The sequence below is a fragment of the Macaca mulatta genome, chromosome 12, assembly GCF_049350105.2.
Source record: "Macaca mulatta isolate MMU2019108-1 chromosome 12, T2T-MMU8v2.0, whole genome shotgun sequence".
Classification (NCBI taxonomy): Eukaryota; Metazoa; Chordata; class Mammalia; order Primates; family Cercopithecidae; genus Macaca; species Macaca mulatta.
The window spans coordinates 121,338,506-121,355,488 of record NC_133417.1 but is presented as its reverse complement, the minus strand read 5'-3'; the positions used below and the strand labels follow the sequence as shown (position 1 = coordinate 121,355,488).

Sequence of the window (16,983 nt, the reverse complement as noted above, 5' to 3'; positions counted from 1 at the left end):
CGGATCACGAGGTCAGGAGATCGAGACCATCCTAGCTAACATGGTGAAAACTCGTCTCTACTAAAAAAAAAAAAAAATTAGCCAGGCATGGTGGCGGGCGCCTGTAATCCCAGCTACTTGGGAGGCTGAGGCAGGAGAATGGTGTGAACCCGGGAGGCAGAGCTTGCAGTGAGCCAAGATCACGCCACTGCACTCCAGCCTGGGTGACAGAATGAGACTCCGCCTCAAAAAAAAAAAGAAGTAAGCTTATAGTATCTTTAGCATGTGGTCCATTATTAGTACTCAATAAATAAGTTTTTTTAAGTTTATATGTCCTAGTAAAGATACGTCTTTATACAGATAAGCCATATTAAAAGCCCTCCCCCATAAAACAAACTAATAAAAATCAAAGCTTGTGCTTGCAGCCACTTTGGAATATAAAAATGCCTGCATTTATGGCTTGTATCTGTCTGTTATTCCAAGAAACATTTATTAAAGATAAATACAACCTACCCTAGATAAGTGTGCAAAATAGTATTAATAGAAGTTCTCTTTTTCTCCATAGTGAACCATTTGGTAAAACCATTTTGAACTGGTCTGCTCCTACCTTTCCTACAAATGGCGTAAGGCTTTAGGTCTTCAAGTACACTTGCCAAAAAACACCAAAGGATTTTTATATCTGTAATTTATACTTCAGTACACTTAGCATGCTGCAGTACAGATGGTCCCTGGTTTATGATGGTTCAACTTACAATTTTTCTACTTTACAATAGTGTGAAAGCGATACTCATTCAGTAGAACTCAGTAGGACACTTGCAATGCCGGACAGTGATATCAAGCTGCAGCTCCCAAGGGTAGACAACCTCTACAGTGCATTAGGCTGCCAAATGATTGTGCCCAACTGTAGACTAATGTAAGAGTTCTGAGCACATTTAAAATAGGTGAGGCTAAGCTATAACAATCGGTAGGTTAAGTGTAATAAATGCATTTTCAACTTATATTCTCAATTTAGATGGGTTTATAGGCATGTATCCCCATCATAAATTGAGGGGCATGAGTATTCAGAGTCAAGTCTTCACATGTTAAGCCTCACATTTCTGATTTTAGAACAAAAGATTTTTTTCACTACTTAAAAGAATTAAAAGCATCAAAAAAACAGGCAGTTTCTTTCAAGTAGACGATCCCTCAAATCACAAGCCCCAATACGAACTTAAGTTAGTTACAGATGTTTCATGAAGTGAGTCAAAAGGGAGAATCTGTGGTCTCTCCAGCACACGCCCTGTTACCCCCAAGCTGCCGAAGAGGGCCCTCTGCTCCTCTGTGAGCAACAGCTTGCCTAAAAAAGCTGCTTATAATCTTTTTTCAGTTTTGTGAGGCTCAGAGAAGCCTATGTCCTGCTCTCATCAACTGAATCCAGGACTGGAATATTCCTTTCTCCTTCAACCATGGTCTAGCCCTCACCTTCCTCAGCATAAGTCAGCTCTCTTGTCAACTTCCCCAGTTTACCTTAATCCAATCTCTGCCTTCCAATTCCTTTGGCCTAAGATTCAGAAGTACATTTTTTATATTTTCTGTATTTTAATTATTCTTTACTAATTTCACAGTATAACCTCTTTATCTGACCCCATGCTCCCTTTAATTATGAAATTTTTGAGAAATGTGGCACTAGAACACTTCTTCTCTAACAATGTTATTATAGAGTTCACACAAGCTCTCCTACTATTTTGATATAGAAAACGAAGAAAAGTGTTATTTACATACAATACAGGAGAAAACCCTGAAAAAATATAAAAGAGCCATCGTGGGGGCAATGGCACACACCTTTAGTCCCATCTACTCAGAAGGCTGAGGTGGGAGTTAAAGACCAGCCTAGGAACCTTTTTTTTTTTCTTTTTTTTTTAAAGACAGGGTCTCACTCTGTCGCCCAGGCTGGAGTACAGGGGTGTGATCTTGGCTCACTCCAACCTCCGCCTCCCAGGTTCAAGCAATTCTCCCACCTCAACCTCCTGAGTAGCTGGGATTACAGGCGTGTGCTACCATGCCCAGCTAATTTATGCATTTTTTGGTAGAGACAGGGTTTCACCATGTTAGCCAGGCTGGTCTTGAATTCCTGACCTCAAGTGATGCACCTGCCTCAGCTTCCCACAGTGCTGGGATTACAAGAGTGAACCACCGCACAACGGCCAAGAACTTGTCTTTATAAAAATTTTTAAAAATTAGCCGGGCATGGTGGCATGTGCCTGCAATCCCAGCTGTTCAGGGAAACTGAGTTGGGAAGAGCGCTTGAGCACAGGAGTTTGAGGCTACAGTGAGCTATGATCACAACACTGCATTCCAGCATGGGTAACCGGCCTTCCTGTATTTTTTTTAAGTAACCTTCTTCCAGAAAAAAGAAAAGAAAGAAAACATTCTAACTTTATTTTTCCTTTTAAGAGCTCAGAATATTTTTACCTTTTGAAGTAAGAGAGGAAGATGTTATTCTTTCATTAAATAGAGCAAATGGGGCCTTTAGAGAATAAAGACATTTATTTAGGACTGGCCAATGATTGTAACTTTGCACTGAGCTCTCTTTCATTTAAAAGAAATAAGACTTCTTCATTCTTCCTCTCTCACCTGAAATAATCTCTGAAATCGAGGATTTGGGATTTTGGTGGTTGGAAACAAGTCTTCAAGGGTGTCTGTCTTCTCATCTTTCTTTGCCAAGCTCATGGAGTCAATCAAAGCATCAACAGCATTCAACTGTGCCTCTTAAAGATAGAGAAGCAGAAAGAAAAATGATTATTTTTTATTATTCTCCATGAAAACAAATGCTTTCTATGTAGAGCTATCCACAGCAATATTGGCAGGTTATACAGTCCTGGCCCTGCCAAAGTATTCTCTAGCTATGCACGCATTTAACTCAAGTCTTGGTTTTCTTATCCATGAAAAGATCGATTTAGAGTGATTGATTAGGTTCCAGTTCTACCATTCAGTGAGCCTTTAACAATGGAGTATCAGATCAAAAGCAAGAGAGTTTGTTTCAGAGGAATACAGCCATATAAAAAACAATCCCGGCCAGGCGCGGTGGCTCAAGCCTGTAATCCCAGCACTTTGGGAGGCCGAGACGGGCGGATCACAAGGTCAGGAGATCGAGACCATCCTGGCTAACCCGGTGAAACCCCGTCTCTACTAAAAAATACAAAAAAAACTAGCCGGGCGAGGTGGCGGGCACCTGTAGTCCCAGCTACTCGGGAGGCTGAGGCAGGAGAATGGCCCGAACCCGGGAGGCGGAGCTTGCAGTGAGCTGAGATCCGGCCACTGCACTCCAGCCTGGGCGGCAGAGCGAGACTCCGTCTCAAAAAAAAAAAAAAAAAAAAACCAATCCCTATATGGAGATTGGAACAAAATATTTAGTATTCATTGAGCTAATATTTTAAAAACTAGTAATTAGCTAAAGAAGAAAAACATTAAAAAGAAAAAATCTCTCTGGTAATGAAGCATAAGCATTTTAAGGACTAATATAACTTTTATCAGAGTACAGTACCTTAATAGGAAGACACCACTGGATCAGGGTGAGCTGATTCCTTCACAATCTACCAAGGCACAATAAGCTCTTCTCTCTCAATGCCTCCATGAAACTAATCACACCTGAGTACATGTCTTATTCTACTCCATTCAAACTCTCAAGTTCCATGAGAGCAGAAATATGACATCCTCTTTCCTTAGGTCTCTCCTAATACTAATAGAAAATAAGTGCTCCTCAATAAAAATCTACTCAGTCAACAAAAATGGCACAGCCCAAAGCAATATGGATGAAAGGCAATGCTCCCAAAGATAACTTCTGCCTAAACTACCGTGTGTAACTTTCATTTTGCTGATTTATACAGCAGTTCAGCTGCTGAACCTGAGGCACTATTTTTGGAACATCCACAGTCACCAGGCAAAAGGTGGAAGACAGTAAGCAGTCTCTAAAAAGTACATTATACTTCTATTCTGCACTTTTCAAATATCTCTTTCGTACAGCTACAACAAAATAAAAGACCATACACATATTTATCATGAGATATTTCTTTTCTACCTGTTTATGGACTTTTCAGGGGAGGTTTCAGGCAATGGCACAGCCAACACCATCTTGAACTTGCTAATTCAAGGCCCTCCCAGCAACAGGTAGGAGGCAGTGCTTGTACATGTGAACATTCAGTGATTTTTTATCTACTACTACAAGGTAGTAGGAGGCCCGATCATCCTGGCATTGCATCCCTACATAGACATCTACTGGGAAATACACGAAATAACTTTAATGGTCCATTTTTCCAATGGAGAAAATGTAAACAAATGTTAACTCACAGAAAATAGATAACAGAAGGCATTTAATGTTTTAGATACTGAGTGATTTATGTCAACAAAATAAACTATTAACAAAGTGGGTTTTTAAAAATATTCTGGGCTGGAAGTGATGGCTCATGCCCATAATTCCAACACTTTGGGAGGCTGAGATGTGAGGACTGTTTGAGCCCAGGAGTTTAAGACCAGTCTTGACAACATAGTGAGATTCCCTCTGTACAAACAATTTTAAAAATTAGCCAGCCATAGTGGCGCGTACCTGTAGTCCCAATTACTTGAGAGGCCGAGGCGGGAGGATTGCTTGAGCCAGAACTGGCTGTGTCCCCACCCAAATCTCAACTTGAATTGTATCTCCCAGAATTCCCACATGTTGTGGGAAAGACCCGAGGGAGGTAAACAAATCAGAGGGGCTGTCTTTCTCGTGCTATTCTGATGATAGTGAATAAGTCTCTAGATTTATTCACTTCAGATCTGATGGGTTTATCAGGGGTTTCTACTTTTGCTTCTTCATTTTCTTTTGCTGCCACCATGTAAGAAGTGCCTTTTGCCTCCCGCCAAGATTCTGAGGCCTCCCCAGCCTCTTTTTCTTCCCAGTATGTCTTTATCAGCAGAGTGAAAACAAACTAATACACAGGGAGTTTGAGCTATGATCATGCCACTGCCCTCCACCCAGGTGACAGAGTGAGACCCTGTATCAAATAAGTAATTAAATTAAATATTCTACTCATTTAAGTTTTGGAATTATCAAGAAGTAGAGACAGAGTAATACTGTAACACAGTGGCAACTTCCATACAATCAGGTCCATGCCTGCCTCCACCATGATGGAGACAGACTCATTTGTAGAAGGAAGGTAAAGATACAGGCCCTAGAGAACCAACTGATTCTTGGCCTGTTGATAGCACACTACTTCCACAGGGTCTAGCCAAAATAACAGAAAGAATTGAGTTCCGAAACCCACCTCCCAATTCCCTAATCCTGCACTGATAGAGACAGTATATTTAAATTTATAAACTAAAACATCTACGCATCATTTGTTGTTCTCTTTGGTATGTTTTCTACTTCTGCCCCCTATTATATTTTATTACAATTGTTTTAAATGATAGACTCTCTGAAAGACTGGACCTGTGGCTGTAAGAATCATTCTGTATAGGACCCTGACATTTGCAGCCGGATGCTCAATAAGGGCCTTTCATACCAAGCCTGAAGTAACTCCTAAAAGCCAGAAATAAGTAACAACGAGACTTGGACTGTTGGTGCAAACTACAAAAACGGGGCAAAGAGAAAAGTTAATCTTCAGCACTGTCACTTTTCATTTCAAAGCTACATCAGACTTTACATAGAACACTGAAATCACAGGTTTGATACTACTCAGATTCACTTCAGCAGGGGCAAACTCTGCTCACAACTAGAGATGGACATCCATTACCATCAAGTTTTCCCCTGGGTACATGCTCCAAGGCAAAAACTGGACAGTGTTGGATGAGTTTAGGGCAAACCTATCCCTACTAGTGGAAAAACACCAAGTAAACCACCTTCATCATTACTGTGTGTAAGTGTATGATTGGAAATCCAACTAATTGAACCCTGTAAATACCTGGCCCCAACCAATAACTAGCAGACAGGTGATTTCCCAAGAACAGTGTGTGTAGAGTAAATGAGTGATCTAAACGAAAACAAACTCACCAGTGGGAGCATATTTCTTACTGTTTTTCAAGGATGAAAACATGTATTGCCGCAAGTCTTCCATGAAAGGCAGCTGCACATACACTAAACACTAATGAGAAAGAAAAGGGGTAAATGCAGAAATGATCAAAGTAATGAAAAAATATAAAACTAATCCCAAATTCTGTGAAAGTAGCATAACAGAAAGATTTTAAACATCAGACAGCCCAATTCCGGCACATGAAAATTGAAGTGTTTTGATTTCTGCTATTGGCTGTTCACAACTGCAAACAGTATAAAGAATATTAAATATAAGAGAAATGCATAAAAGACAGGCTACTAAAGGATTGCTATAAATTGCATGACCAATACAACAAATGAGAAGACTGGGGTGCAGAAGGTTGACCTGGATGTCAAGACATGTGCCTTCTCTTTCCAGTTCTGCCACAGTAAATTCTCTGAGACAGAGGAAACGGTAAGGAATTTAGAACTGTATTTTACACAAGAGAGCCCTAAATAAACTGTATCACAAGGATCACAACAAAATCACATCCTCAACCTGTATTCATAGTTCTCATTTGTAAAAATGGAGGTAATTTCTCTTTCTATTTGGTTCCAATAAGTCAAGAAGGATGAGAACCAAGAAAAGGCCATAGTGAACCTTTATGATTAGATTCTTTTAATCTAAAAAGATTTTCATAATACTTAGTAAAGAGATTCTTGTAATACTTTATAATTAAAAGATTCTTATATCATTTTTATAATGTATACTTCTTCCTCCAACTGAAAGTATGGTTCACAAAACAGTATCAGCATTTTTTGAGAGAAATGGAGAATCGGTGCCCTGCCCCAGAACTACAGAATCAGGATCTGCATTTTAACAAGACCCCCAAGTAATTACCATGAACATTAGCAGCCGAGAAACACCGCTTAGACTAAACGAACTGAAGAAAAAAAAAAAATTAAGACTTTGGGTTTTACCTCATAGTTATGCTTGATATGAGGAAAAGCCACACCAACTTGAGGATTAGCTCTTTTGTCATAAGCATATCGAACTATGGCCACCATGTCTAAATCCTCCAAAGCATGAATCAGGGAGGAAAGTGCAACTGCTGCTGCCTGGTAAGAAAGATGGATGTATTAACACATATTCAACATGTGAGAGTTTTCACAACAGAACTAAATACTTTACGACTGTTATCACTTTCTTTCCATTTTGTATTTTTTAGGTGCCCCCTTACTTTAAGGACGAACTGCACACATTTGCTTTTGATTACATTTACAGCAGCTATTCTGGGACTAACCTCATTAACTAAATCCTGTCTTACTGCTCCAACCTTCCTTCTCTAAATTTATCTTTACCCTAAAAATAAACTCATCTCAGCCCTCCTAAACAAAATCTTTTGTCTCTCCCACTCCATAAATTGCTATCAGTATCTTTCCTGTCTTTACCTCTAAATTTCATAAAATAATAGGCATGCTGTTTCCACTGCTTAGTGCATAACTATTCTTCAGTCTAGTCCAGCTACTGCCCCCACTTCCTTACTAAAATTACCCTCTGAAGTCACCCATCACCTCCTAATTGCCAACTCCTTGGTTCCTGATTTTTTTGTTTGACAGTAGCATCTCACTATTCTGCTGTTTCTATACTTTCTCCTTCCTTGGCTTCAGAAACAACATTCTCCCGATTGTTCTCTTTTCCCCAATTTGTAAATTCTACTTTAGGCCTTTCTCTCCTCCTCTCACTCTAAAACTCTACTTGGGGATTATTTCATCCAGTCCCATGAGTTGATGAATCAAAAATCTGTACATTCTTTTTTTTTTTCTGAGACAGAGTTTCGCTCTTGCTGCCCAGGCTAGAGTGCAATGGTGCGATCTTGGCTCACCGCAACCTCTGCCTCCCAGGTTCAAGCGATTTTCCTGCCTCAGCCTCCCAAGTAGCTGGGATTACAGGTACCCGCCACCACACCTGGCTAATTTTTTATTTTCTGTAGAGACGGGGTTTCTCCATTTTGGTCAGGCTGGTCTCGAACTCCTGACCTCAGGTGATCTGCCTGTCTTGGCCTCCCAAAGTGTTGGGATTACAGGCATGAGCCACCGTGCCAGGCCTGTACATTCATTTTTAAAATTCTCCTAAGATCTAGACTTAGATTGCCTACTAGCCGGTGGATATTTCAAACGGCATCCTCAGTTATCTCAAACTGTTCAGTATGAACGGTTCACATTCACCACGACAAGACTAAAACCTAAACTTACTATCTTTCCCCTACAATCTCCTCCTGGATTCCCTATTTCCATTAACATCATTGCCCAATCAACCAAACTGGAAACCCCAGTCTTTGATAATGCCACCACACCATTCTCATCTTTCACTTTTTTTTTTGAGACAGAGTCTCACTCTGTCCCCCAGGCTGGAGTGCAGTGGCACTATCTCGGCTCACTGCAGCTTCTGTGTCCCGTGTTCAAGCAATTTTTGTGCCTCAGTTTCCTGAGTAGCTGGAATTACAGGTATGCGCCACCATGCCCAGCTAACTCTTTGTATTTTTAGTAGAGATGACGTTTTGCCATGTTGCCCAGACTGATCTCGAACTCCTGACCTTAAGTGATCCACCCACCTCGGCCTCTCAAAGTACTGGGCCTCATCCCTCACCTTTTAAGTGTTCACGAAACTCTACCAATTCTACCTCTACACTGTCTCTCAAATCCATCTCTTCCCTCACAGCCTGCTCTGTTTACAGAGCTCATCATGTCACTCCCTTCCAGTGGTTCCTCTATTCTGGCCTTACTGAGCTATCAATGATTGGAGGCAGGTCTCATACTTGGCCTTTGCTCATACCATTTCCTGCTAGCTAGAATGCCCCCTTACTAATCTCTGGCTCTCCAGCTTCTAACCTTTTCTGAAGGCTTAGTAAATTGTTACCTTCTCCATTCCAGATTTACCTTAGTCAGCTCTCTCTCTCTCTCTGTAGAACTCCCCAAACACTATGTACTTTTCTCACTATCATGGTTAACCTTATCAAAGTTAAAAAACTATGACCTCTCAGCCATGCTGTTGTAAAAACAAAACAAACGAACAAAAAACCTATGACCCCAAGACCTGGCCATTAGAATCCTGTACAAATTTCATAACAGAATCATTACTTTTTCAGTTCAGTTCAAAGGCTGTTTTACTCAGTGCCTGTTCTTTGCCAGGCACTGTCTTGAGCCCTGTGAAAAAACAAAGATGAGTCCCTGACCTCACTTAACTAATACATTCTTTACTAGCAGAAATGAGCTATGTAGGGATGTAGCAAATACGGAACATGTATGTTCTAATAGTTAAGTCCCATAAGAAAGGGCTAAACACAATGAGAATCTGAGGAAGAGATTACTTTCAATTTGTTTGAAGTTTTTTTATTTATATGTCTTTGATAACACCAATTAGGATGTTTAAAAGAAGGAAGGGGCCAGGCATGGTGGCTCACGCCTGCAATGGGAGGCCGAGGTGGGGGGCGCATCGCCCGAGGTCAGGAGTTCAAGACCAGCTTGGCCAACATGGTGAAACCCCGTCTCTACTAAAAATACAAAAAGTAGCCGGGCGTGGTGGCGGGCATCTATAATCCCACCTACTTGGGAGGCTGAGACAGGAGAATCACTTGAACTCGGGAGGCAGAGGTTACAGTGAGCCGTGATCGCACCACTACACTCCAGCCTGGACTATAAAGAGCCAAACTCCGTATCAGAAAAAAAAAAAGGAAGGATGGGGCTGTGAATGACTGCTACATGGTAAGACAGTACTACACCTGTGTATAACTCAACTAAAGCTCCATTTCCTTCCTTTCTTTTCCCCCCTTGTTTTCTACACACAGTGCAAATCGGCACATAAAAGTATAGATTCTCAACACAAAAAATTATATGCTAATGACCAGAGAAAACTATAAGAGGGAATTATCCAAAGAATCAGAATATTTGAGCTAAAAAACAACAGTATTGATCTAGTTTAACAACCCACACGTACATCTGACTGGGGGTGATAAAGACCTTTCTTGTAAACTTATAGAAATGGGGATCTGACCATCTTACAAGAAAACAATCCAGTGAGGACAGTGATTCTTGTTGACAAAATAATTCTTCATCTTCAACAAAAACCATTACCTGCTGTTTCCAGTTCACCCCTCTAATATGAAGCAGAGTTTAATTTCTATTCTACAGGATAATTCTCCAAATGCATGAAGAGTGCTATTATGTCTGTCATCCCTCCTACACTTGCCTACCTACACAAGTCTCCTCCAGGCAATTTTTTTTTTTAACTGGAAGTCCTCATATGACATTGTTTCCTTACTCCCTTGCTTATCTCATAAGCTCCAATTAGATATTCTCATTTTTTGACTACATCAAAAACTGACACTAGACAGTATCCCTTTGCCATTAGGAGGTAAATTTTTTTTTCTTGAGTTACCTCAAAGTGATCCTATGATATACAGAAATTAGTGTTTGTATAAGGCCAGATTCGAATTATGCAATCCACAAGGCTGCCCTTAGCTAGCAAGTCTACATAATTACCCAACATGTGTGTCTCAACACAGCTTTGTGATTCCTCACTGCATACCTAGCAGGTCTCATGAAGTGATCAGAATGTTCTTTGTGTAATGAGACAGTAAGTGGAAGTTAAAACTTCAGCAGAAGCCAGGAATGGTGGCGCACACCTATAGTCCCAGCTATCTGGGAAACAGAGGCAGGAGAATTGCTTGAGCCCAGGAGTTCCAGGCCAGCCTGGGAAACATAGTGAGACCTTGTCTCTTAAAAAAACAAAACAAAATAAAACTTCAGCTAAGTTGTGGTTTGACAGTATATACCAGACTTCCATGATTCCCAACAGGATTTGACTCAAGAGAAATCCATGAACTAGGATTCTCAAACTTGAAGATTTATATATGCTAATATTCTGCTCTAATAATTCATTCAGAACAGCGTAGAAGCCAAACATTTTCTTCCCTTAACTGTTCTGAGATAATAATGGCATAGTCATTCACTACATCAGCAACCAGCTACCTTCCAGAAGTGAGGAGAAAAAGAGAACTATACTAGTTATACCACCACCCTACCCCCACCTCATACAAAAAATATTCTTCTACATCCAGTTTATTAATTGCAAATGTAAATACTTCAGGATCTTGGAAACCTGCTTAAGCTGCCTTAAACAGATAGTAGACTGCACACTTCCAGTTAAAATCAACATCTCCAACAAAGTTAGTTCTAACTTGGAGATCAAATAGAAAATATTTACAGAAAGAGCAGATATGAGTGCAGAATGCAGCAGTCATGGGCTGTTAGCGAGAGCAAAACCAGCCTAAAAACAAAGTATCTTGGGGAGGCAGGAAAAGAGTGCTGAGAGAGGAATAGAGAAAAGACACATTTCCTCAATGACGAAAGCAGTCTAGTGAGTCACTGAAGTGCACATCCAGGATGCTTATGACAACACAAAATGTCAACCTGACCCCAACCCTCCTTAACAATTGACTGTGAAATTCCCATACTTAAATGCAGTTGTTCAAAATGTTTTTAATACTTCCTTGGTCTCCATGTCCTCGGGTCTTGTGCCCATGCTAACACAAATTCATTTACCATATCTCCATTTTCAGTTAAAGATTAGTGGATTTTCCCACTCCTATTGCAAGAATTCATGTCATTTTAAACTATAAAGCGCCAAACAACTCGTTTTCACAGACTTACAATTCAATTCTGCAGCACTACCTCAAAGACGTGCTGCCAACTCACCTCATCATCTCTTGCTGCAAAGACCTTTAGAACTTGATTTCCCATGAAGAATCTTCTCTGAACCTACAAGAGAGGAAAAGAATTGGTTTTGATCCAAAATAAGTAACATGTATAACCATAATGCCACACATTGCTAAGAAATTCCATTCAAAATCCTCTTACTGAAAAACATCCAGATACTAATAACATCTTAAAACCTGAATTTTAATTCAATTCAACACAACAAATATCTGAGCATCTAGCATACGTCCAACATTGAGTACTATAAACACAACGGTGAACAGAATATAATCTTGCTCTTGAGGAGCTTCGATAGATAAATATGAAATTAACTGCAGTACAGTATTACAGTCCAGGTTACACGGTGCTGTAAGAGCACATAAGGAGGGCAATAAGCCTGGTCATGAGGGATTAGGGAAGGTTTCTGCAAATGGTGACACCTAAGTTGAGATTTAAAAGGACAAAGAGGAACTAAGAGAAAAGTCTGGGCACAAGTGTTCCAGAGAAAACAGTAAGAATCAAAGTCTGGAGTGCTGTAAAAGCATGGTACATTTGGAGAACAGCTCTTGGAGTAGTACAGTGCCACTGTGTGAGGGGAAAGGTGAAAAATTAGATTAGTGAGATTAGCAAAGATCAGACGATAAAGTCTAAGAACAAAGCTAAGTGGTTTGCATTTCCTCCTAAGAGTAGCAACGAGGCACTGATGAACAGTAGAGGCCTGAATGAAGAATTAGAGGGGAAGGGCTGAAAGAGAAATTAAATCAAAAATGAGTACTGCATGTCTCTCCCCCCACCCGCTTAAATTCAATTAACTTATCTAGCACAGTATCAAGAGGGGTCAAGACAGCTCTACTAATATCAGATTAGAAAATGAGTACTGAAGAGTTCTGAAAATCATAACCACCTGCACTTATCTATCAAGATGAACTTTGTCTCATCTATGAAATCTGGAGCCTGGGGTTTATTTTTAAGAACATGCCATGTGCTGTATTGGGCAATGTTTCTCACGTATTTGTTATGCCCTCTCACCTCTAGAGTTGAGATATTATGAGCACTTTCACCATAATACCAGCTCAAGAAGACTGAGTCTCAAAGGGATGAGGATCAGGCCCATATAATTCAAATACCCCTCATCTCCACTTCCATTCCCCATTCAAAAACCATCCTATATTTTTAGTTTACTATGCTCATATAGATTTACTTAATGGCTCTGAACCTCAATTTCCTAATGTATAAAATACATACCATGGCAACATTAACCCCCAGACTACATTTCAGAAAGATTAAAAGTGAAATAAGGCCGGGCACAGTGGCTCACGCCTATAATCCCAGCACTTTGGGAGGTTGAGTTGGGCGGATCACCTGAGGTCAGGAGTTTGAGACTAGCCTGATCAACATGAAGAAACCCATCTCTATTAAAAATACAAAATTAGCCAGGCGTGGTGGCACACGCCTGTAATCCCAGCTACTTGGGAGGCTGAGGCAGGAAAATCGCTTAAACCCGGGAGGCGGAGGTTGTGGTGAGCTGACATCATGCCATTGCACTCCAGCCTGGGCAACAAGAGCAAAACTCCATCTCAAAAAAAAAATAAAATAAAATAAGTGAAATAAATATACCTTACAAACAAAATGACCAATCAAAAGCACACCATTTCAAGTAACAGCTAGGAAAAAGCTCATTCATTTTGTTCACAACTGTACCTGAGAAGATTTACAAAATCCCAAAACAGAGAAGCACTTCCCCTCCGATTTATATTTCATTTGTTCCTCATCCACTTTAGAGAAAGGAACTATATCACTTCCATAGCGGAACCCTGGAGAAAAAGGGAAGAGCATCTGTTAAGCATATGGGGCCTCATTTTCTACAAGCTGAAATTAGCTCTATGCATACATTAACAATACACGCACATGCCAGACCAAGCCTCCATCTTCTATTCCCTGGAATCAGATTACTGCCCCTTGTGATCAATGGTGAAAAAGCAGCAGCAGATACACAAACCACATATACAATATAGAGACGATTAAAATCTAATTACATTTTTAAAGCAGCATATTTTGCAATCTAGTTACCTTAATGATTACCCAGCCTAAAAGAAAAAATCTGGCAAACGTAACGTACTAGTTATCCTCCAAAGATAAACTATAGTTGACTGAAGTACAGCATGACTTGTAAACATAAGAACACATTATTCAGAAACCTAGAGACCTACAGAGAAAAATGCCAACAGGAAATTTTCAGAACAAAATGTTCTCAAAAACACATGCTGGAGATATGCAATGCCTGACAGAAGCTAAAACTCTTGTTTGGAAATATCTAATTGATAAGTTGTATATTTTTCTATATTTAAATTTCTTTTATTTCTGGGATTTAATTGTATTTTTTTCTTTTTAATTGCATAGGATAGTTACATAAATATAGGCTCTTGGCTTCTTGAAAAAAAAGAAAAAGAAAGTTCAACCCTGTTCTGTAGCCTGTATTCTATGGAAAATCACGCCCTTTCAATACACAGTATATGTTTTGTGGGAAGAAGGAGCATCAAAATCCAAGGATTCTGGCCTTGGATAAATGCAAAGGAAAAGCACATGCATCTTTACTCCAAGACACAATAAAACTTTCATATCCAGGGACAGATTCTGTGATCTAGTATTAGTCTGTTGATGACATCTATTTTATTAAAAAGAAACACATTTTTAGGCTGGGCACGGTGGCTCACACCTGTAATCCCAGCACTTTGGGAGGCCAAGGCAGGTGGATCACAAGGTTAGGAGATTGAGACCATCCTGGCTAACACAGTGAAACTCCGTCTCTACTAAAATTCCAAAAAAAATTAGCCAGACATGGTGGCATGCGCCTGTGGTCCCAGCTACTCAGGAGGCTTAGGCAGGGGAATCGCTTGAACCCCGGAGGTGGAGGTTGCAGTGAGCTGAGATCGCACCACTGCACTCCAGCTTGGGTGACAGAGCAAGACTCCATCTCAAAAAAGAAACACATTTTTATTTCCATTTATGTCTTTTTTAAAAAGCTAGTGACAAAACCAAAAATTCCAACAAAAATTAACAGGGAAATGTATGGCACATGATTAAGACTGGTACCTAAACCAAATGTTTGTCTTAACTCATCTCTGTCATCAGTCATCTTCTTACTTGAATCGTGTGAATCGTGTAACTTGTAACAAACATTCTAACTAAAACTGTTTTATATTTTCTTGTTCATTTACTTAAAGGGCATATAACTACAACTTTTGTACATTGTATACTTACAACAGACTACAACATTTAACCATATTCCTTTGCACACATGTGTATACTGGTACCTTGGCTCAAGAAAAACACACACACACACACACACACAAAACCGCTAGCTGATTAGGGGCTGAAAATTGGAGGATAGGCAAAGAAAGTAAGCTGGTAACCACAAAAAGGTACAGGAGAAAAGATTCACTTCTACCCTCTTTGAACCCAAGCAGTTTTTAACTCTTCCCTCTCCATTGCCCCAGCAATAAATTTCCTTTTTGCCTAAGATAACCAGGGATGCCTTCTTTGCTAACAACCAAAAGAACTGGCATTCATCCTCGTCGCTAGGTCCTTCTCCTTCCAATCCACCCTACAACCAGTTTGAGTCATATTAATCTTCCTAAAACATAGCCCCAATGGTTCCTCAAAACCGTAAGTGGCTCCACGTTGTTTTCAAGGTTATGCATAAACTCTTAGCCTATTATCCAAAGCCCTTCACTACTCAGTCCAAATTCAGAATAGTATGCAGACACAGACTCTGAAGCAGTACAGGCCTAGATCCAAGTCCTGCTAGTTGAGAGCTCTGTGGCTTTGAATATGTGAATGAGTATCTTTCAGCCTCAGTTCCCTTATCTATAAAATGGAAATAACAAAGAATGCCTGCTTTATAAGATGGTCGTTGATGATTAAAAGAGAAAATGCAGGCTGTCCATTAGATGCTACCCGCAAGTACTAACCTGTACATGCTCAATACACCAACCCAACTGGACTACTTAGTATCTCTGAGAAGTCCCCCTACTTTCCTGGTCTTGTGCCTTTAATCATGCTATTCTTCCTACTATGAGCCAGTCATTATACCAGGATCACATGATTAACCAATGATGGAACCATGATTCTAACCCAGGTTTGATTCCAAAATTCATGTTCTATGCTACAGAACTGAACTCAATAATTAGTAGAAATTGTAGGGTATTAATTACATTCTATACATAATCCATCAGGAGAAAGGAAGGAATCATAATCACCACCACCTTTAAACAACCCCCTCCCCTCCAGCACACACAAACATACACGGTAAGATGAAATACAGTGTCACAGAGGAAAAGAATTATTTTCAAGACTTGCAAATCAAAACTATACTGGGTAGTGAATAGCCTGGCAAAATATTTATTTAAGGACTCTGGTTTCTATCTTAACCATCATCTGGTATCTTAATAATTTTAGGTCTTGAACATACAGATATCCTCAGCTAGTTTCTAAGTCCTCTGGATAAAGATGCCATCTAGACACACTATTCAATCCAAATGGGTATAATAAAGGAGTACAATTTTTTAAAAAATCCTATTTAATATGAAGCAATATAATAAATGCAAATAATTTTCAGCCCCTGGTATGATGTAAAACCTGAAGTTGGCACTTAAAAGAATCATCACCATGAAAGTCAAAAATAAAATTAAAAAACCTTAGTTCAGCCATATTAAACATTCTCCTAGCTAGTGAGTTTCAAACTTTAAAATAAAGCCAAGTATTATCACTTAAGACATTTAAAACTCAGAGATGGAACACCCAAGCGTAATCCTGAGAACCAACCTGCCTAAGACCCAACAAATGAGCTAAAGGACCTAGGGTCTCATTATCCTTTCAAACTGTTGTATCTCTATAACTCAAAGACGTAACTTTAAACAAATAATAATACAAACTCCAGCTGGCATCGTATCATGTTAAAGAAAATGTCTTTCAGGCAACAGTGAAAACTCTTTCTTACTGACATACCTTGAATAATATCCTCTTTTAAAACTTCAGTTTCATCATCATCATTTAAGCAATAAACTGTTTCTTTTTGAATATCTTCTTTTTTCAGGGTTTTTGCATCCACAACTGTCCAAGTCTTTTTAACTCTCTCCTGTAGAATCTTACATTCCAAAACACAAAGGGAAAACAAGGAAAGTTGGGATTCCGATTGATAGAAGCTGAAAAACCTAATACACCCTTTGGCACAGACAAAAATCCAGAACAATTACTCTAGC

General features: G+C 39.7%; 1 protein-coding gene across 2 annotated transcripts in view; it reads right to left on the bottom strand.

Annotated features, from left to right (window-relative positions):
- XRCC5 (X-ray repair cross complementing 5) overlaps positions 1 to 16,983 on the bottom strand; it is a 98,930-nt gene that overhangs the window by 62,017 nt on the left and 19,930 nt on the right. For both annotated transcript variants that reach the window (NM_001257366.1, XM_077956050.1), the window contains 6 exon segments: positions 2,593 to 2,726; positions 5,987 to 6,077; positions 6,947 to 7,084; positions 11,723 to 11,785; positions 13,424 to 13,536; positions 16,730 to 16,868. In NM_001257366.1, coding sequence (NP_001244295.1) covers positions 2,593 to 2,726; positions 5,987 to 6,077; positions 6,947 to 7,084; positions 11,723 to 11,785; positions 13,424 to 13,536; positions 16,730 to 16,868 — 678 coding nt within the window.